The following is a 22,106-nucleotide window of genomic DNA, read 5'->3' on the forward strand; positions in this document are numbered from 1 at the left end:
TGGCGAGTGTGTGCAGAATTTGGCGGGGGCCAAAGATGATGGCTTCAGTCTTCCCAATGTTTAACTGGAGGAAATTGTGGATCACTGGATGTCAGACAATACTGAAGCAGCAGAGGGGTCGTGAACGGTGGAGGAGAGGTAGAGCTGGGTGTCGTACATGTGGAACCAGACACCATGTCTTCGGATGATGTCACCGAGGGGTAGCATGTAGTTGAGGACTAGGAGGGGGCCAATTATGGATCCTTTGGAGACTCCAGAGGGTCAGGAAGAGAAGCCATTGCTGAAAATGCTCTGGCTACGATTGAATAGTTAAAAGTGGCGAGGATAGCGTCACTCGGTTGGACAATGGAGGAGGGGTGTGTGGTCAAAAGCTGCAGAGAGGTCAAGAAGGACGAATAGGGTTAGTGCACCACGGTCACATTTACAGAGGATGTGATCTGTGACTTGGACTAGAGACATTGCAGTGTGAAATCGGACAGGAGGGGTTCAAACATGGAGTTGCGGGAAAGATGGGTACGGATTTGGGAGGCGACAACACGTTCAAAGATCTTGGGAGAGGAAAGGGAGGTTGGAGGTACAAAGCAGTTGAGAAGCGCACCCTGCACCTTTCAGCTCTACTGTTTATTGGGCCTGCAATAACCTACAAGGCAAAAAAATCACAATTATTGGTGCATGGGCTGTATGATATCAACCACTCTCATGAGAAGGAACTGGTGGAAGAAGACGGAATCGTAGAATTTCACTGGCAGGAGGGTCAGTAACCAGAGGAGATAGATTTAAGATGGTTGGCAAAAGAACCAGAGGCGATATGAGGAAAAACTTTTTTTACGCAGCGAGTTGTTGTGATCTGGAACGCGCTGCCTGAAAGGGCGGTGGAAGCAGATTCAATAGGAACTTTCAAAAGGGAATTGGAGAAATACTTGAAAAGGAAAAATTTGCAGGACTACGGAGAAAGAGGGGAGTGGGACTAATTAAGAGAGCTCTTTCAAAGAGCCAACACAGGCACTCTGGGCCGAATGGCCTCCTCCTGTGCAGTATGATTTAACGTGTAAAAACTGAAACGCAACAGAAGCAGAGGATTCACACAAACACATCATCTCAAACTTGAAAGCAACATTCCGCCACACCATACACCTACTGCACGCAGCGGATTATGTAAAAGATGAGTATGCTGCTAATGCAAGTACCTTCTATTAAGTATCGCTCCGTGTCATTTATGTACATTAAACAGTATGCACTAGCGTTCCTGTAGCCACCGAAGGAGTCGCGTTCGAGCTCCTCCCAGGAGGATTTGGTAACAGCTATGTCATTGTATTTCATCCATCTCTTGTGGTGGTGGTCATGGATATAGGCCCAGTAGTGCCCAGCATTAGCCTGCCCTTCGTGCACCAAGACTGCATGCAATCGGTAAGGAACCTAGAGCACAGAGGGAAAGATATGACCAGCAAGGGCTCGGTACATTAAAGAACACCAAAGTACACAAGTAGCTCCATGAATTGATGCTGTAGCATCTGATATGCATTAAATTTGGTCACGTCCACAAAACCGACCCCTCAGAACATATATAAGGAAGCATGTACAGGTAGACTATCCTTTATCCGAAAACCTCGGGACCAGCCGTGTTTCGGTTTTCGGAAAATTTCGGATTTCGGAAGGTGGGTCGGCGGGGGTCCGCGGGGGGGTCCGCAGTCGTGGCTTGTCCGTCGCTGCTAGCCTGGAATGCAATGAAGTTCCGCATTTCCACCAACAGGTCGTCGTGCTCGGTCGGAACAGGGGCCGGCACCGCCGCGGGCTCAGAGCTCTCGTTGCTTTCGAGCCTTTGGAAGAGAGTCAGGTGGTTCCGCGGGGGGGTCGTGCGCACGACTTACGCTGACCCTCTGCTCAGCATAAGTCGGCGGGGGTGTCGGCGCTGGTCGGGGTCGGCGCTGGTCGGGGTCGGCGGGGGTCCGCGGGGAGGGGTCGGCGGGGGTCGGGGTCAGCGGGGGGGGTCGTGTGCACGACTTACGCTGACCCTCTGCTCAGCGTAAGTCGTGCACCACTCTGGTCATGTCGTGCGCACGACTTACGCTGACCGAAAAAACCTTCGGTTTTTAGAGGGTTTCGATTTTCGGAAGTTCGGATAAAGGGTAGTCTACCTGTACTTACCTTGGGCGTGGGTAGTGCAATGTAGGTTTACTAGACTGATGCCTGGGTTGTCCTATGAGGAGAGATTGAGTAGACTAGGCCTGTACTCTCTGGTGTTTAGAAGAATGAGGTGTGATCTCATTGAAACGTATAAAATTCTTAACGGGCTTGACAGGGTAGATACTGAGAGGCTGTTCCCCTGGCTGAAGAGTCTAGAACTAGCTGTCACAGTCTCAGAATAAGGGATCGGCCATTTTGGACTGAGATGAAGAGAAATTTCTTCACTCAGTGGGTGGTGAATCTTTGGAATTCTCTACCCCAGAGGGCTGTGGAGGCTCAGTCGTTGAGTATATTCAAGACACAGATTGATAGATTTTTGGATATTAAGGGAATCAAGGGATATGGGGATAGTGCAGGAAAGTGGATTTGAGGTCGAAGATCAGCCATGATTGAATGGCGGAGCAGGCGCGAGGGGCTGTACGGCGGAGCAGGCGTGAGGGGCTGTACGGCGGAGCAGGCGCGAGGGGCTGTACGGCGGAGCAGGCGCGAGGGGCTGTACGGCGGAGCAGGCGCGAGGGGCTGTACGGCGGAGCAGGCTCGGGGGGCTGTACGGCGGAGCAGGCTTGGGGGGCTGTACGGCGGAGCAGGCGCGAGGGGCTGTACGGCGGAGCAGGCGCGGGGGGCTGTACGGCGGAGCAGGCGCGAGGGGCTGTACGGCGGAGCAGGCTTGGGGGGCTGTACGGCGGAGCAGGCGCGAGGGGCTGTACAGCGGAGCAGGCTCGAGGGGCTGTACGGCCTACTCCTGCTCCTATTTCTTATGCTCTTGTAACCTCAAATATAACATTCTTGTTAAAATTCTCGGTTCAAATTCCATGGGGGACATTTAATCAGATTGGTTCTAATGAAGGGCTGCAGCTGGAAAGTTATCCTGTCTTTTCCCCTTCAGAGGCCAATGGGCCGGCTCGGGACTTTTATTTCGGATTTCCCGCACTTGCTGTTTTTCCCTGCTAGTCGCGTCCAGACCAATGGAACCCAGCCCAGAGGACTCTGCCCTTCACTCGACCTACTCATTCCTGCAGCAGATTGCCTGCAGCCCGGTTAGAACCACATCGGCAAGGCACTCACTTGCATCATGGTCTTGTCGGTGTACATTAGCTCGATTGTGCGGTGAAGCCTGGCGATGCTCTCTTGCAGATCTGAAAACACGGCAGAAATTGTGATGGACAGTTCGAACTGAAAGCACGGTTTACACCCCCATGGGGACAATGACTGAAATCTGAATGAACGCAAGCAATTCATATTTTATATTAAAAAAAAGTGGGGGCTGACAGTCCAAAATTTGCCACTTCGGAGAGTTTGCTTAAAACTACAGGAAACTTTGTGCTATCCGGCACCCATGGGACCAAGCTACTGCCGTTTTTTTAAAAGCTCCAGATAGACCAGCGTCAATGTTATCAGATAGGAGCTTTTCATTGCAGTGTCTGACCACAAACACTGTTGCTCAGCAACAGCTTGTAAACACTCGGCCCAGTAGCTTGGCAGTGTCTCTGAAGCTGTTGCTAAGCGACAAAGACGCTTTCCAGAGCCTGCCTGTGAAAAGAATGTTAAAAAAAAAACACCTAACCAAAACGGCTGCTGATTTCTGCTGTTAGATCAAAGTTGCCGGACATTCAACTTCCGGATAGCTCAAAGTTTCCTGTAATACAATAGCAAAATACTGCGGATGCTGGAAATCTGAAATAACAACAGAAAATGCTGGAAATACTCAGCAGGCCAGGCAGCATCCGTGGAGGGAGAAACAGAGTTAACGTTTCAGGTCTGGGACCCTTCATCAGAACTGGAAAAAGCTGGAGATATAACAGATGTTAAGCAGGTGCAGAGACAGGGGGGGGGGGGGGGGGTTAGGAGGGGAGGAAGGAATTGAAAGAACATCCTGTACTTTTGTAAGAGGCAGGAAAGATAAAATGTTGCAAATGGGAATGGCAAAATCATACAGCACGAAAAATGGGGGCAGGGATAATTATCTGAAATTGTTGAACTCAATGTTGAGTCCGGCAGGCTGCAAAGTGCCCAATCGAAAGATGAGGTGCTGTTCCTCGAGCTTACGTTGAGCTTCATTGGAACAATGTAATAGGCCGAGGACAGAGAGACCAGAGAGGGAGTGAAGCGGAGAATTAAAGTGACAGGCGACCGGAAGCTCAGGGTCACCCGTACGGACTGAACGGAGGTGTTCCGCAAAGCGGTCACCCAATCTGCGTTTGGTCTCCCCAATGTAGAGGAGACCGCATCGTGAGCAGCGAATACAGTATATTAAATTGCAAGAAGGACAAGTAAATCGCTGTTTCACCTGGAAGGGGTGTTTGGGGCCCTGGACAGTGGGAAGGGAGGAGGTAAAAGGGCATGTGTTGCATCTTCTGCGCTTGCAAGGGAAGGTGCCAGGCGAAGGAGAAGGGCTGTTAGGGGTGATTGAGATTTGGCCAAGGGTGTCGCGGAGGGAGCGGTCCCTTCGGAATGCTGAAAGGGGAGGTGAGGGGTAGATGTGTTTGGTGGTGGGATCTCGTTGGAGGTGGCGAAAATGGCGGAGGATGATCCGTTGAATGTGGAGGCTGGTGGGGTGAAAGGTGAGGACAAGGGGAACCCTATCGTGGTTCTGGGAGGGAGGGGCAGGGGTGAGAGCAGAAGTGCGGGAAATAGAACGAACACGGTCAAGGGCCGTGTCAACCACAGTAGAGGGGAATCCTCGATTGAGGAAAAAGGAAGACATGTCGGAAGCACTAGTATGGAAGGTGGCATCGTCAGAACAGACGCGGCGGAGATGGAGAAACTGGGAGAATGGAATAGAGTCCTTACAGGAAGCGGGGTGGGAGGAAGTGTAGTCCAGGTAGCTGTGGGAGTCAGTGGGCTTGTAGTGGATGTTTGTCGAAAACCGATCGCTAGAAATGGAGACGGAGAAGTCAGGGAAGGGAAAGAGTTGGAGATGGACCATGTGAAGGTGAGGGAAGGGTGGAAATTGGAAGTAAAGTGAATGAGCTTATCTAGTTCAGGGCGAGAGCAGGAAACGGCACCAATACAGTCAAAAGAGGTGAGGGAGGGGACCTGAGTAGGACTGGAACAAAGAATGTTCCACATATCCCATGAACAGACAGGCATAGCTAGGGCCCATGCGGGTTCCCATAGCAACACCTTTAATTTGGAGGAAGTGAGTGGAGTCAGAGGAGAAGTTGTTCAATGTGAGAACAAGTTCAGCCAGGCGGAGGAGGGTGGTGGTGGATGGGGACTGGTTGGGCCTCTGTTCAAGGAAGAAACGGAGCGCCCGAAGGCCGTCCTGGTGGGGGATGGAGGTGTAGAGGGATTGGACGTCCATAGTGAAAAGGAGACGGTTGGGGCCAGGAAACTGTTAAAGTGACGGAGCTATGGTTAGCCAAAAGCAAAATCCTTCTTTGCCCTCTTCTCTACAAAATTCTACAGGCTTTGACCGTGGCCATTCTTCATGCTTGAAGAGATTGTCCGCAGGCTACTTGAGCAGAGAGGGCATCACAACCAAGCTCAGTGCTGTCGTCACATAACAAACACACATGCACTTTAAAGCAGGAGTCACTGTACGATTGTTGTTAGCCCAGGTGCCAACTGCAAAGTCCGAGCTTAAATCCATTAACTCAGTACAAACATGGGACCGCAGCTTGAATTGGGAGCAATGTTCCCTCTTAGCTGTGTGCATGCGCGCAGTAATATGCAAGGTACCGCGCAGGCCGCACACTAGCTTTTCCATTTGAAATACTGCTCATGCGCAGAACTTTAAAGGGACCACGCACTGAAATAAACAGGCCGCGCACAACAAAGACAATTTAGAGACAACACGGAATGGGAGGTGTTCCAATCCCAAACATCAACATCCTTCAGAAAATAAAATAAAAGAACAGGAAATGCCACTCCATTACCGTCTGAAAACAGGCTAATGGTGGAAGTATAGACACCCAACAGAACATGCTTGCGTCCTAACCAAGGCCTCTACTCAAATCACGAACCTGTTTTCTCAGATCCTGACAGACCTGCTGGATATTGCCAGGGTTTTCTGGTTCTGTTTCAGATTTCCAGGATTTTCTCATTGCTCAGATGGTTAGCACGAGAAGTATAAAATAAGTACAATGTCTGGAAGGGTTTTAGCAATAGTGCAATGCACCAATGGGAGTGGTCACAAGAAAATAATCTCACTCTGGGACTTAGGCATGTCAATCCATGATAGTGAATTTTAAATGCTTTGTTCTGTCATCCAAGCCCGTTACTTCTCTAGTAATGTACTAGCCCATCGTTCCGGCCATCAGGTTCTCCTCGGGCTCCACTAAACCTTGATCTCCTCCACACCCTTTGAGGGGACAACAAAAGTGACAACTTTGTTCCTTCAACCACTTCAAGGAGGCAGTTTCTTCCAGTCTCTCAAGTCCAACTACCTTTTAGCTTTGACAATGGCGTAACTGATTGACATTCTTGGCCTCACGATATCCTTGGCTCTCAACTTGCACATCTCTTCCGGTGTTTAGTCTGCCATTGAGAAATTTGGTTTCCTATCACACTCTGCTTTCTCCCCCCTCAACAACACCAAGCTCCCTTTGAAAGCCCAGCCCATCCTCAGATACGGCTTACACATCTGGGTAGCTTCTTCTGCCACCTCTCCCACTAATTCCTTCCCTCCTTTCCAGGTTCCAAGCACTCCCTGCCAGAACTTATCTTTTCCAACTTTGATTAATGATATTGCCATTGCGCCTTCGTACTGTTTCGCCTTCCTACATCCTCACTGTGGTAAAGTCTCCTACTCCCAACTTTTTATTTATTTGTTCTTAGATATGGGGCGACGCTGGTGAGACTACATCTAATGCCAATCCCTGTGGTGGTGGTCGGCATTCTCCTGGAACCACTGCTGTTCTTGTGGTGGTGGGCGCTCCCAGAATGGTGTTTGCTCTTGGGATGTGACAGACCATCTCCAGTTGCCCTGAGAACCACTCAGTGTGGGATTGGAGTCACCTGTAGGCCAGGCTGGGCAAGGGTGGCAGGACCCCGTCCCTGAAGGACATTAGTAAACCATTAAAGTCTTGACAGCAATCCTGCAGATTTCACGGTTATCTTCTGGTGCTGGCCCGCAGAGACCAGATTTATTGAATTCAATTTCACAACTTACCGTAATTAATTTGAATTCTGGGTTACTAGCTCTGTACTAGAACGACTTTTTTAAAAAATTCATTCACAGGATGTGGACATAGCCGGCAAGGCCAGCATTTATTGCCCATCCCTAACTACCCTCGAGAGGTGGTGGTGAGCCGCCTTCTTGGATACAACTGAGTGTCTTGCTAGATCATTTCAGAGGGCAGTTAAGAGTCAACCACATTTCTGTGGGTCTGGAGTCACATATAGGCCAGACCAGGCAAGGACGGCAGATTTCCTTCCCTAAAGGATATTAGTGAACCAGATGGGTTTTTACGACAATCATGGTCACCATTACTGACACTAGCTTTTTATACCAGATTTATTTAATTGAATTTAAATTCCCCAGCTGCCGTGGTGGGATCTGAACTCATTAGTCCAGGCCTCTGGATTACTAGTCCAGTAACAAAACCACTATGCTACCGTACCCATGCACGATACCACTGCATTCTTTCCCAGAACCTCAAACCTGTGGAAATCCATCAATCTCTCCTTCCTCATACAGTCTAAAGGCATTTAGAATTACGACTTCTTAATTGCAGATTCTCTTTTCAGCTTTGGTGGGAACCTGCCTAAGGGACTCACCTTTCTTCTATGATCAGCCATGATCGCATTGAATGGCGGAGCAGGCTCGAGAGGCTGAATGGCCTACTCCTGCTCCTATCTTCTATGTTTCTATGCTCCTCAAGAAATGATGGGAGAGCAGGGTTGTCATAATATTATCACAAGTCAGCTAATGGGACAACAGGCTTTTTACTGAGAAATACCATACTATCTTACAGACGACAGAGAACCAGATCAGGGGGAGGGCGAGCAATTCATACCTCTAGTGTCATTCTCCACTTCCATCCTCCAGCGATGTAGACAGCCCTCCAACACCCTCAGCTCGTCCTCCGTGATGTGCCGCGGTGCAGGATGCATCGGAATTTCCGGTGGAACCCTCGACTGCGTGAACGGTTTGTGAACTACCGGCCGCTGAAGAGGGGGTGTGCAGGGGGGTTCCGTGGGCACCAAGGGTCCCTGTTCCGTTGGGCTGTCGGCGGTTTTTGTAACGATAAAAATAGGACAGTTAGTTAACATTTCCCAGCACTTCTGCAACTACCCCGAACGTCTAAATCCACGCAGGAAAGCAAAATACTGCGGATGCAGGAAATCAGAAATAGAAACAAAAAATGCTGGAAATACTCAGCAGGTCAGGCAGCATCTGTGGAGAGAGAGAGACAGAGTTAACGCTCACCATTGACCTGAAACGTTAACTGTTTCTCTCTCCACAGATGCTGCCTGACCTGCTGAGTATTTCCAGCATTTTCTGTTTTTATCTGCAATATATATGTTGCTTTATTAAGGGCTAGGCTACCTAAAAGCACAGAATAGCACAGTACAGCACAGAAGGCGGCCAGTTGGCCCATCGAGTCTGCGCCGGCTCTTTCGAAGAGCAATCCAGTCAGTCCCACCCCCCCGCTCTTTCCCCATATCCCTGCAATTGTTTCTCCTTCAAGTATTTATCCAATTCCCTTTTGAAAGCTACTATTGAATCTGTATCCACCACCCTATCAGGCAGTGCATTCCAAATCCTAACCACTCGTTGTGTAAAGAAGTTTTTCCTCATGGCGCCTCTGGTTCTGTTGCCAATCACCTGAAATCTGTGCCCTCTGGTTATCAACCCTTCAGCCATTGGAAACAGTTTCTCTTTATTTACTCTATCTAAACAAAACAAAACAAAAACATTCTTAGCTTATCCTCAGTCCACAACATCACAAGCCACCCCCAGACAATAAGCCTTCATGCTCTAACACCGCCATTTCCAAAACCGGTAAGTGTGATAATGCGACAGCCTGATTCTCCCCTCAATTTACTCTTAATCTTTGTGAGGAAGCATCCAGCCTGCACACCCCATCCACAGAACAGGACAGCTGAGAAAAACAGAGGGGAGCAGAGCCGATGCACGTCCCATCTCTCCTGCTCTGCACACATCACGTCCTGTGCTACCGCTAGGCTTTTATTCTTAAAGAGGGGGTGTGTGCTGCTGACACAATATTAAGGTGCTCAAAGCGAAGGATGGAAGCATTTCAGGCATCCAGCAGCGAGCACGAAGGGCAGCTGCAACACACATTCTCTCTCAGCATCCCCTACTGTGCGCACACGGGATCTTTCTATTCCTACCCCAGCCATTCTGCGGCCTCTCAAAGCTGCACAAGGAACGAGACTGAGACTCTCCAAACTCACCTCACAGACAGCGCAGAGGAGATTTTCTGGATGAAAACCCAAGGCCACAGAGTTGAAAGGTCAGGTTCTAACCCACTGCTTCACCCACTCTCTCCCGACAAAACATCTCCAAAAGAATGTATATACTTTCAACTGCAAGCGGAGGGTTTGTAGAACAGAAAATTTATGTCAAGAGGGGGGAAAAAACTGATCCAAGGGAGTGATTTTTTTTTGAAGAGCACATGGAACAATCAGTGGAAAAGCACGAGTTCTCCTGGTTTCCTGACCAACATTCCTCCCTCAAGCAACAGCGCCAAAATAGAAAATAACTACAGGAAACTTTGGTTTATCCGGAGGTTAACTGTCCGGAATGCTCGAGCCACCGGCAAAATTCAGGAGTCGGTTCAGTAAGTTTTTTTTCTTTTCGTTGCTTTTTTTTTTCCACTAGTCAGGCTCTGCAAGGTCTAGCTAAAGCTGTTGCTTAGCGACAGAGACGCTTGCAAGCTACGGTCGACTGTTTAGAAGCTGTTGGGTTTGTTGCTCGATACGGAGCTCAAAAGCTTCCGTATGTTTTAACATTAGCGCTGGTTTGTCCGGCAGTTTTGATGGGACGGCAACAGCTCGGTCCCGTCGGTGCCGGATATCACAAAGTTTCCTGTAGTGATTCACCTCACTGCTGCGTTTGGGATCTTGTACAAGAAAATGGCTGCCAAAAATAGGTGTCAGCTGTGGCTCAGTGGGTAGCACCCTCGCCTCTGAAGTAGAAGGTTGCAGGTTCAAGTTCCACTCCAGAGACTGGAGCAAAAAAATCTAGGCTGACGTTCCCAGTGCAGTGCTGAGGGAGCGCTGCACTGTTGGAGGTGACGTCTTTCGGATGAGACGTTAAACCGAGGCCCCATCTGCTCTCACAGGCGGACGTAAAAGATCCCATGGCACTATTTCTAAGAGGAGTTGGGGAGTTCTCCCAGGTGTCCTGGCCAATATTTATCCCTCAATCAACATCACTAAAACTGATTATCTGGTCATTATCACACTGTTGTTTGTGGGCGCTTGCTGTGTGCAAATTCCACATTTCCTACATTACAACAGTGACTACACTTCAAAAAGTACTTCATTGGCTGTAAAGCGCTTTGGGACGTTCGGTGGTCGTGAAAGGCGCTATAGAAATACAGGTCTTTCTTTTTCATTTTGCTATGTTTGTTTATATAGTAATCAAAAATCAATTATAACTTCAAAGTAATCTATTGAAACGTATCTGAGATGTGAAAAGGTGCGATATAAATGTAACTTTTTTCCAAGAAAATTCAACAGCAAGGTATTTATTTATTGCTAATTTATTCAGAACTTCCTACTTTATATACGAACCTCTCTTGCCGAGCTGTTGTCTGAGGTGCTGTCGTACTACCGGGGGGAGCAGGTTCCACATCTTCCACCGGTGAGGTACACACAGGCTTACTCGAGGCAAACTCCAAGGCATACTGGAGGACATCTGCCAGTGGGAATCGTTTGGGGCCGGAACCATAGCTTAAATACCTGGAGAGAGGAAAAGAAAACCAGCGGGATTGGTGGGGGTGGGGGGGGGAAGAGAAGAGAGAGAGATGGGAAGAGGGGGGGGGAAGGAGAGGGGGGGGGAAGGAGAGGGGGGGGGAAGGAGAGGGGGGGAAGGAGAGGGGGGGAAGGAGAGGGGGGGGAAGGAGAGGGGGGGAAGGAGAGGGGGGGGAAGGAGAGGGGGGAAGGAGGGGGGGACAGAGATGGGGAAAGAAAGAAATGGAAAAAGAAAGCAAAAGAGAACGTTAAAAAAATAGAAAAATAGAAAGAGAGAAAAACAGGAATCAAAAGTTTGCAAACATGACCACCACCAGGATGTGTTCAAACACCTGGCTAATGTGTCAGTTTGGCTCAGCTGGTAGCACTCTTGCTTTTAAAGGACTTGAGCACATATATAAGCTAGTATAATATAGTACTGAAGGAGTGCTTCATTGTCAGACATGCTGTCTTTCACCTGAGTTTTGCTTGATTGCGCCCCTGTGAAACATCTTGGTACATTTTACGACGTTAAAGGCGCTGTATGAATGCGTTGTTGTTGCTGCTGAAACACTAAGCCAGGGCCCGATATCTCAACAGTGATGCGCTCTTGATGTAAAAGATCCCAAGGCACTTTTTCGAAGAGCTGAGTGTTGTCCTGGCGTCCTGGCTAACATTCCTTCCTCGACCAACATAGAGTGACAGGAAATAACAACAGAAAACGCTGGAAAAACTCAGCAGGCCAGGCAGCATCCGTGGAGAGAGAAACAGAGTTAACGCCTCAGGTCAAAGACCTGAAACATTAACTCTCTTTCTCTCTCCACAGATGTTGCCTGGCCTGCTGAGTTTTTCCAGCGTTTTCTGTTGTTATTTCGGATTTCCAGCATCCGCAGTGTTTTGTATTGTATTATAGATTGACAGGATATCTGCTCTTTGTTGGGCTTTTCTGCTGCCGGCCTACAACACAACAGTGGCTACACTTCAAAGTAATTATTTGATTGTGAAGCACTTCAAGGTGTCAAGAGGCTGTGAAAGGCATGAAATAAACCCAAGTTCTGCCTCAGCTGTTTTTATCCAACCACAAACAATGTGCACAATACCAACTTGGAGATGTTTTCTCAGTGCCTGTTTTTCATATTTCTCCACTTCTCTGGGTTCATCTACCTGCACTCCAAGCAGCATGCTCTGACCAAATGCTGCTTTTAATATCTTTTCCCATTTTCTCCTCCTGTGCTGTAGGGGATGAATCTTACTGGGCTAAGGTTTCACAAGTGCTGTGGCCACCCTCTCCCACTAAGTGGTTTTTCGACATGAGAGAGCTCGGATAGTGAGCATCGCCATGTGGGGGAGGATGAGTGCCTCACGAGTGCAGCGTGACCTCACTCTCACCCAATGTCCACTTTCCAGGAAGGGATACTGGATACCAATCATGAGCAGGAACCCTAGCCGATTACTCCCGTCCTATCCCAGGGACGCTGAGGTAAATTGTAACCCTCAGCACTGCCATCAACTAACAGCCTAGGCAGAGAATCAATCAGAGACCAATCCTGGTCTCTATGTCTCAGTCCTACACCAGCTAAACCACTTGAGGTGCCCAATTACAACATTTAACACTGAGATACCTGATAGAATTGCATAGAATGTACAGCACAGATACAGGCCATTCGGCCCAACTGTTCCATGCCGGTGTTTATGCTCCACCTCCAAATAAACCTCCACCCACTCTACTTCATCTACCCTGATCAACATATCCTTCGATTCCTTACTCCCTCATGTGTTTATCTAGCTTCCCCTTGAATGCATCTATGCGAGTCGCTCAGACTCAGAACAGAAAGAAGAGGTACGGTGGCATAGTGGTTAGCACTGTTGCCTCACAGCGCCAGGGACCCGGGTTCAAATCTGGCCTCGGGCGACTGTCTATGTGGAGTGTGCACATTCTCCCTGTGTCTGCGTGGGTTTTCTCCGGGTGCTCCGGTTTCCTCCCACAGTCCAAAGATGTGCGGGTTAGGTTGATTTGGCTATGATAAATTGCCCCTTAGTGTTAGGGGATTAAATACGTGGGGTTACGGGGATAGGGTGGGACATGTGTCGGTGCAGGCTCGATGGGCCGAAATGGCCTCTATCTGCACTGTGGGGATTCTGTGATACTTCTTCGACAACACCTCCCAAACTCGTGATCTCTACCATCTAGAAGGACAAGGGCAGCAGGCACATGGGAACACCACCGCCTGCAAGTTCCCCTCCAAGTCACACACCATCCTGATATATCACCGTCCTTCATAATTAGTGGGTCAAAATTCTGGAACTCCCCAACAGCTCTGTGGGAGCACCTCCGCCATAGTGGTTCAAGCCGGCCGCTCACCACCACTTTCTCGAGGGCAATTAGGGATGGGCAATAAATGCTGGTCTTTGCCAGTGACGCCCACATCCCGTGAACGAATAAAAAAAAGCACAAGACAGCTGTGGTTTATCGACCAGACTCTTAATCAGGTTACATTACCGAGACAGGTTTGTTCTTTGCTCATTTCTAACTGATATTCTCCATCAAGACTCCTGGTTCTCGTACCTTTCCAATCGTTGCTGCAACACCGTAAGGTGCTCCTTCAGCCGCCGGATCTCTTCCCGTTTAATCCTGGTGATTTCTCGGTTTTTATCCATGTACCTGTTTTTTTAAACAACCACAACACCCAATTAAGAAAGAACTGCTGATCTCACTCCTGGAAACATGAGATTCAAAGGTATCAAAGTGGGGGGGGGGGGGGGTAGGCGATCAGAGAATTATACAGGACAGAGGGAGGCCATTTGGTTCATAGTGCTGGCTCTTTGAAAGAACTGTCCAATTAGTCTCGGTCTTTCCCCATAGCCCTGCAAATTTTTCCTTTTCAAGTATTTATCCAATTCCCTCTTCTCTTGAGAGTTACTATTGAATCTGCTTCCACCGCCCTTTCAGGCAGCACATTCCAGATCACAACAACTCGCTGCGTAAAAAACATCATCGCATCCTGGTTCTTTTGCCAATTATCTTAAATTTGTGTCCTCTAGTTACTGACCCTCCTGCCAGTGGAAACAGCGGCTGGAATTTTAGTTTGGAGGTGGGTAGGGAGCGGGTGGCGGGGGGGGGGGGGCTGGAAAGCGGTCGAGAACCTGGGAGAACGAGTTTCCCACAGGCCCTGCCTAAACCTCTCCAGCTCTCTACCTTCTTTAAGATGCTCCTTCAAACCCAACCTCTTTGACCAAGCTTTTGGCCATCTGTCCTACTATCTTCTTATGTCTCAGTGTCAAATTTTGTCTGATAATCGCTCCTGTGAAGCGCCTTGGGACGTTTTACCACATTAAAGGTGCTAAATAAATACAAGTTCTGTTGTGCCTTCACTGCAAAGGTCTTTCTAGGAGCGCCAGGATACTCTGTTCCAGTCCTGTTCAATATCAGCGCACAAACTACAGGGCTGCTGTACCTGTCCATGTACAGGACGGATGGGAATTCCAATTTGTGATGAATCTTCTCGGGCCTTCCCAAAGCTTGATTAAACTCAAATCTGGAAAGTTCGAAGGTTAAGACGGGTGGGAGTGCAGTGAACCAGTGCTGTGGGAACAGAAGACAAACAGTTGTTGCAACAGAAAATGACCAGACAATAATTGCTTAGTTTTTTGGGGTGGGAACCATAACTGCCCCGGAAAGGGGCAAGGGTGACTCTCAGTGGTCGGTGAGTTTCACATCTGCCCCGCTGTTGAGAAAATTAAACCATCGGTATTGAAGATCATCAGAGCCCCGAGCAAAATTAAAACCGGGCAAGTATTTTGTTAAGCTCGCTCTTGTGATAAATCTTGCTCTGTGAGCATTACCCAATTTAAAGCTAATTCTCCATTCGTGTAAGGTAACATGGCTGAGAACCATACGGCAAAGGGAGACTATCAATGTTCCCTCTAATTTTTTTTTCTGTGTGGCGATAGCTTGTGAGCAGCCTGCGTGGGACCTCCCGATTGATGCGAGCCCGCGCGCCTTAGGGGGAACATTGGAGACCACTTGTCCCAGCATATCTGTTCCGGCTTTGTGCAAGGGCAATCCAACACTAACCCCACTGTCCTGCTTTCTTCACTCTCAGCAATGCTTCATCCTCTGCTTCAAGTATTTTATCCACTTTTCCCTTGTAAGATGCAACGATCTCTACCTCAACACCAAGTGTGCCCTGCTCCAACAACATCTGCATAAAGAGATTTCTCCTAATCTCTCTCCTTACTCTCTCGCTGACGATTTTAAATTGATGACCCCCACTTTGCCAACTTCCCAAATACTTTTTCCTTCGTCACCCTGTCAAAAACTCGTTCATAATTTAAAAAGTAATCTATTAAATCTCTCTTAGTCTGCTCTGCTTCAGTAGAAATGTTCCCGTTATCGCAAGTTTCTCCTCAGAACTCTAGTTCCCATCCCTGATATTACCCTGGTGGATCTGGGAACATGGGAAAGCAGTTAGTTTTACTCGCCTGCTTTAGGCAAAGTTGCTAGTATCTGTCAGCATTTCTTTATAACTGAGAAATCAACCTCCGACAGTGCAGCATTCCCTCAGTACCAGAAGTGTCAGCCCAGATTTTGTGCTCAAGTCTCTGGAGTGGGACATGAACCCACAACCTTCTGACTCAGAGGCCAGAGTGCTGCCCACTGAGGCATGGCTGATTTAAACTCAAGCTTGTGCAGTTGTCGAATCACAACCTCCTGATCTCTTCTCAACAGTGGGGGGGGAGGGGGGGGGCAGGCGTGCCTGGCTGTTCCCTTAGTTTCTCCTTTGAAAGAAATGTTGGCAGATTCTAAAAAGTTTACCTGAAGCGGTCTAGCAGGACTAACTGCTTTCCCATCTTCCTGAAACACGTGTCGCTTTAAACAGCCCTGGTCCTGCATTTTGAAGTTCTGAGCAGACTTGTCCTGCATTCCAAAACAGTGAAGGTCCCACACTCTCGGTCACAGCACTCAATCCAACCAAAACGTAACCCATTAAACAGGGCAATCCGACAACCTGAGCAGATACTTTGATGGAACTTAATATTTCTTTTATATAGGTGCTCAGCAATTCTCTTGCTTTAAAAAGGACCTAGTGGCAAGTTTTGGGCAAAGGTTATTTTTACTCTCAGCACTCCCCCATTTTACACTAATAGATCACACTTTCAAATATCTTAATATTCAAAGCTGTCTGACCTGCTAGGAGCCACTTGCAGTCAGGAATCCCTCGTTAGGCCACTGTCACATCACCAACGGGAGGCAATACTGCGTGATGGATCTAATCCCGTGGAAACATCATTTTTCACCAACACAAGAGCCAATCATTGGCCGCACAATCCCAGGTGCAAGCTGGGGGGGGGGGGCGGGGGCGGATGTGGTGACGAAGGGTGTAGTCCAGCAGTGCTGAATGGGAGAGTACTTGAACAAAAGAAGGACTGCCTTAAAGTTGCCTCTCCCATCACTATATCAACTCATGAGGCCAATATTTTCAACAGGGCAAGAAGGTTCACATAAACCTCGTACATCAAACATGCTACTGAATTAACGGGAGGATGCAGCAGCATCCTTCTGTGACAACCCACCTCTTGTCCAGACTTCGCAGAACTGGCAGAATTTTCCGCCTGTAAGGACTCAATCTCGCCTTCAACCATCGCAGCCTCTAGGCACTCGTGGAGATCCTTAAATCCGTTCACCTGCAGCGGGTACTGTCCGAACATCTCAGAGTTTTCAAATTTCTTCCCTATTGCAAAATTAAAGGTATATTCAACTGAAGTAGAGTGGTTGCGGTTTCCAGAACTTGCGCTGCCTTTCAGTACAGGTCAATCTGCTGAATTTAATATCTGCTTTTTAGAAAAATAAAGTATGTTATTCATTGACTCAGTTGTAGAAGGAAGTGTGTCGCTGAACGGTGCGGACAAGAAAAGGAACCAGGTCCGACTTTCCGCCTGTTCCGAGTGAGCTGACTTGAGTCCTGGCGGCAGTAGGGGAGCTACAATTATCCTCACTAACTCTGAGCCGGGGAGGGGAAATCAGGCAGGCGTCCCGCAATCAATCCCAATCCAGGGGCCGCTGCTCAAAGTGCTTAAGTATCAGCTTCAGGTAAGGACAGGATCGGGCTTGGCAGTCATGTCAATCATGATAGAACACCGTAACACTCAACCAATTCCCCCATTGACTGGTGCTCTCTCTCCAATTGCCCCATTGACTGGTGCCCTCTCTCCAATTCCCCCATTGACTGGTGCCCTCTCTCCAATTGCCCCATTGACTGGTGCCCTCTCTCCAATTGCCCCATTGACTGGTGCCCTCTCTCCAATTGTCCCATTGACTGGTGCCCTCTCTCCAATTGCCCCATTGACTGGTGCCCTCTCTCCAATTGCCCCATTGACTGGTGCCCTCTCTCCAATTGCCCCGTTTACTGGTGCCCTCTCTCCAATTCCCCCATTGACTGGTGCCCTCTCTCCAATTGCCCCATTGACTGGTGCCCTCTCTCCAATTGCCCCATTGACTGGTGCCCTCTCTCCAATTCCCCCATTGACTGGTGCCCTCTCTCCAATTGCCCCATTGACTGGTGCCCTCTCTCCAATTGCCCCATTGACTGGTGCTCTCTCTCCAATTGCCCCATTGACTGGTGCCCTCTCTCCAATTGCCCCATTGACTGGTGCCCTCTCTCCAATTGCCCCGTTTACTGGTGCCCTCTCTCCAATTCCCCCATTGACTGGTGCCCTCTCTCCAATTGCCCCATTGACTGGTGCCCTCTCTCCAATTGCCCCATTGACTGGTGCCCTCTCTCCAATTCCCCCATTGACTGGTGCCCTCTCTCCAATTGCCCCATTGACTGGTGCCCTCTCTCCAATTGCCCCATTGACTGGGGCCCTCTCTCCAATTGCCCCATTGACTGGTGCCCTCTCTCCAATTCCCCCATTGACTGGTGCCCTCTCTCCAATTGCCCCATTGACTGGTGCCCTCTCTCCAATTGCCCCATTGACTGGTGCCCTCTCTCCAATTCCCCCATTGACTGGTGCCCTCTCTCCAATTGCCCCATTGACTGGTGCCCTCTCTCCAATTGCCCCATTGACTGGTGCCCTCTCTCCAATTCCTCCATTTACTAGAGTCCGCTCCCAATTCCCCCATTTTTAGGTGCACTTCCAACAAGGATCACAGGAGAAGCTTTACTCTCTAATCCCATCTGCTCTGGGAGTGTTGGCTGGGATATTATAGAGGGAGCTTTACTCTGTATCTAACCCGTGCTGTACCTGCCCTGGGAATGTTTGATGGGCCAGTGTAGAGGGAGCTTTACTCTGTATCTAACCCGTGCTGTACCTGCCCTGGGAGTGTTTGATGGGCCAGTGTAGAGGGAGCTTTACTCTGTATCTAACCCGTGCTGTACCTGCCCTGGGATTGTTTGATGGGCCAGTGTAGAGGGAGCTTTACTCTGTATCTAACCCGTGCTGTACCTGTCCTGGGAGTGTTTGATGGGCCAGTGTAGAGGGAGCTTTACTCTGTATCTAACCCGTGCTGTACCTGCCCTGGGAGTGTTTGATGGGACAGTGTAGAGGGAGCTTTACTCTGTATCTAACCCGTGCTGTACCTGCCCTGGGAGTGTTTGATGGGACAGTGTAGAGGGAGCTTTACTCTGTATCTAACCCGTGCTGTACCTGCCCTGGGAGTGTTTGATGGGACAGTGTAGAGGGAGCTTTACTCTGTATCTAACCCGTGCTGTACCTGCCCTGGGATTGTTTGATGGGCCAGTGTAGAGGGAGCTTTACTCTGTATCTAACCCGTGCTGTACCTGTCCTGGGAGTGTTTGATGGGCCAGTGTAGAGGGAGCTTTACTCTGTATCTAACCCGTGCTGTACCTGCCCTGGGAGTGTTTGATGGGACAGTGTAGAGGGAGCTTTACTCTGTATCTAACCCGTGCTGTACCTGCCCTGGGAGTGTCTGATGGGACAGTGTAGAGGGAGCTTTACTCTGTATCTAACCCGTGCTGTACCTGCCCTGGGAGTGTTTGATGGGACAGTGCAGAGGGAGCTTTACTCTGTATCTAACCCGTGCTGTACCTGCCCTGGGAGTGTTTGATGGGAAAGTGTAGAGGGAGCTTTACTCTGTATCTAACCCGTGCTGTACCTGCCCTGGGAGTGTTTGATGGGAAAGTGTAGAGGGAGCTTTACTCTGTATCTAACCCATGCTGTAGCTGCCCTGGGAGTGTTTGATGGGGACAATGTAGAGGGAGCTTTACTCTGTATCTAACCCGTGCTGTACCTGCCCTGGGAGTGTTTGATGGGACAGTGTAGAGGGAGCTTTACTCTGTATCTAACCCGTGCTGTACCTGCCCTGGGAGTGTTTGATGGGAAAGTGTAGAGGGAGCTTTACTCTGTATCTAACCCATGCTGTAGCTGCCCTGGGAGTGTTTGATGGGGACAATGTAGAGGGAGCTTTACTCTGTATCTAACCCGTGCTGTACCTGCCCTGGGAGTGTTTGATGGGACAGTGTAGAGGGAGCTTTACTCTGTATCTAACCCGTGCTGTACCTGCCCTGGGAGTGTTTGATGGGAAAGTGTAGAGGGAGCTTTACTCTGTATCTAACCCATGCTGTAGCTGCCCTGGGAGTGTTTGATGGGACAATGTAGAGGGAGCTTTACTCTGTATCTGGACCATGCTGTATATGATGGCATTGCTTGGTGTTGACAAATGAGTGTAAAAAAAGGTAAAAATCCCACACAAGGGGACACAAATAAACTTCTTTTTCCTTTAGCTGTAAAACAAAAACTGCCTTAAAAACCAAAGTTGCTGAACAATAACTTGGATGAGGGGACCAAGTGTAAAGTATTCAAGTTTGCTGATGATACAAAGCTAAATGGGAAAGTAAGCTGTGTGGAGGACGTAAAGAGGCTGCAAAAGGATATAGACCAGTTAAGTGAGTAGGCAAGGTAGCAGATGGAGTATAATGTGGGAAAGTGAGAAATTATCCACTTTGGTAGCAGGAATGGAAAAGCAGGATATTTTTTTTAAATGAGAGTCTAGTAAATGTTGGTGTGCAGAGGGATTTGGGTGTCCTTGTACACGACTCGCAGAAAGTTAACATGTAGATACAACAAGCAAGTAAGAAGTCAAATGGTATGTTAGCCTTTACTGCAAGGGGCTTGGAGCACGGTCTGCTTTATGGTGAGACCACACCGGAAATACGGTGTACAGTATTGGTCTCCTTACCTAAGGAAGGAGAGATATACTTGCCTTAGAGGCGGTGCAACAAAGGTTCACTAGATTGATTCCTGGGATGAGTTGTCCTATGAGGAGAGATCGAGTGGATTAGGCCTATACTCTCTGGAGTTTAGAAGAATGAGAGGTGATATCATTGAAATGTGCAAGATTCTGAGAGGGCTTGACAGGGGAGATGCTGAGGGATTGTTTCTCCTGGCTGGAGAGTCGAGAACCAGGGGTCACAGTCTCAGGATAAGGGGCCGGTCACAGGACTGAGATGAGGAGAAATTTCTTCACTCAGAGGGTTGTGCATCTTTGGAGTTTTCTACCCCAGAGGGCTGTGGAGGCTCAGTCGTTGAGTATATTCAAGATCGATAGCTATTTGGACACTAAGGGGATCAAGGGATATGAGGAAAGGGCGGGAAAGTGGAGTTGATGTAGATCAGCTATGATTTTATTGAATGGTGGAGCAGTCTCGAGGGGCTGTATGGCCTACTCCTGCTCCTATTTCTTGTGTTCATAATATTTTCACAAGTTGGCGCTGATCCACTTTACCTTCATGCATCCCCACAGCCAGGAACCGTCCATAGAAGAGCTCCACCATCGGGTTCTTCGGCTTCTCGCCATCCCTAACAAATCACAAAGGAAAAGTTCCCAAAACACACTTCAATGCTGGGTCTGCAAACACAGAATCATACAGCACAGAAGGAGGCCATTCAGCCCATCGTGCCTGTGCCGGCTCTTTGAAAGAGCTATCCAACTAGTCCCACTTCCGTGCTCCTTCCCCATAGTCCTGCAAATTACATCCTTTTCAAGTGTATATCCTATTCCCTTTTGAAAGTTGCTATTGAATCGGCTTCCACCGCCCTTTCAGGCAGCACATTCCAGATCGTAAAAAAATCTCATCTCCCCCACCCCCTGGAATTTTTACCAATTGCAGGAAACTTCGCGATATCCAGCACCGACGGGACCGAGTTGCTGCCGATCTATCAAAACTTCCGGATAGACCAGCGCTAATGTTGAAGGATACGGAGGTTTTCATCTCCGTATCTGACAACAAACACTGTTGCTTAGCAACAGCTTGTAAACACTCAGCCCGTACCTTGGAAGCATCTCTGAAGCTGTTGCTTTCCAGAGCCTGACTGTTAAAAAAATGCTAGAAGAAAAAAAACCTAACCAAAACGGCTGCTGATTTCTGCCGTTAGATCGAGGTTTCCGGACATACAACCTCCGGATAAACCAAAGTTTCCTGTATCTTAAATCTGTGTCCTCTGGTTACTGACCCTCCTGCCAGTGGAAACAGTTTTTCCCCAGCTACTCTTTCAAGACCCCTCATTAATTTTGAACGCATATAATGAAAATAAAAGATACTTTAATAGTTTCTGTCTGTTCCTGGAGAGCGCCCTCGATGCCCTGCACTGCTGTTCTCCACTGTGCTGTAGCTGCTCTGGGCGCCCTTGTATAACACAGAGCTGCAGAACACCGGCATGGGCCAGCTGGGCTGAGTGGCCTGTTGCTGTGCTGTAAATTCGATGTAATTCCATGGAATATAAGCCCCGACTCCTCGCATTTACTTTAATCCAAGAGGCTGCCTTACCCCAACTGGAGATTCGTAGACCCAGAATCTCACGCTCTGCGATCCTGCCAGTTAACGAACATTGGGTTCCTTACCCTGTGGGCCGCAGCCAGCAGAAACCGCACGCTGTAGTCGGCTGCACATGTGTTCCCTGTGAGGGGATTTCACTCCTGGAGTCGGCTGCACATGTGCTCCGTGTGTGGGATTTTACTCCAGGAGTCCGATGTGGGAATATCCTCACAGCCCTTTTTTATTTTTACATTTATTGTGTCCCAGCCGTTTTAAATGGAT

General features: G+C 48.8%; 1 protein-coding gene across 1 annotated transcript in view; it reads right to left on the reverse strand.

Moving 5' to 3' along the window:
* LOC147107891 (ubiquitin carboxyl-terminal hydrolase 25-like) overlaps positions 1 to 22,106 on the reverse strand; it is a 179,380-nt gene that overhangs the window by 72,280 nt on the left and 84,994 nt on the right. The window contains 8 exon segments of the mRNA XM_086007271.1: positions 1,188 to 1,416; positions 3,250 to 3,320; positions 8,145 to 8,353; positions 10,891 to 11,058; positions 13,616 to 13,711; positions 14,505 to 14,632; positions 16,624 to 16,781; positions 20,795 to 20,868. Of these exon segments, the coding sequence (XP_085863397.1) occupies positions 1,188 to 1,416; positions 3,250 to 3,320; positions 8,145 to 8,353; positions 10,891 to 11,058; positions 13,616 to 13,711; positions 14,505 to 14,632; positions 16,624 to 16,781; positions 20,795 to 20,868 (1,133 nt within the window).

This window comes from Somniosus microcephalus, chromosome 14, assembly GCF_052327205.1.
Source record: "Somniosus microcephalus isolate GS21.2 chromosome 14, FLI_Smic_1.0, whole genome shotgun sequence".
NCBI classification, from domain to species: Eukaryota; Metazoa; Chordata; class Chondrichthyes; order Squaliformes; family Somniosidae; genus Somniosus; species Somniosus microcephalus.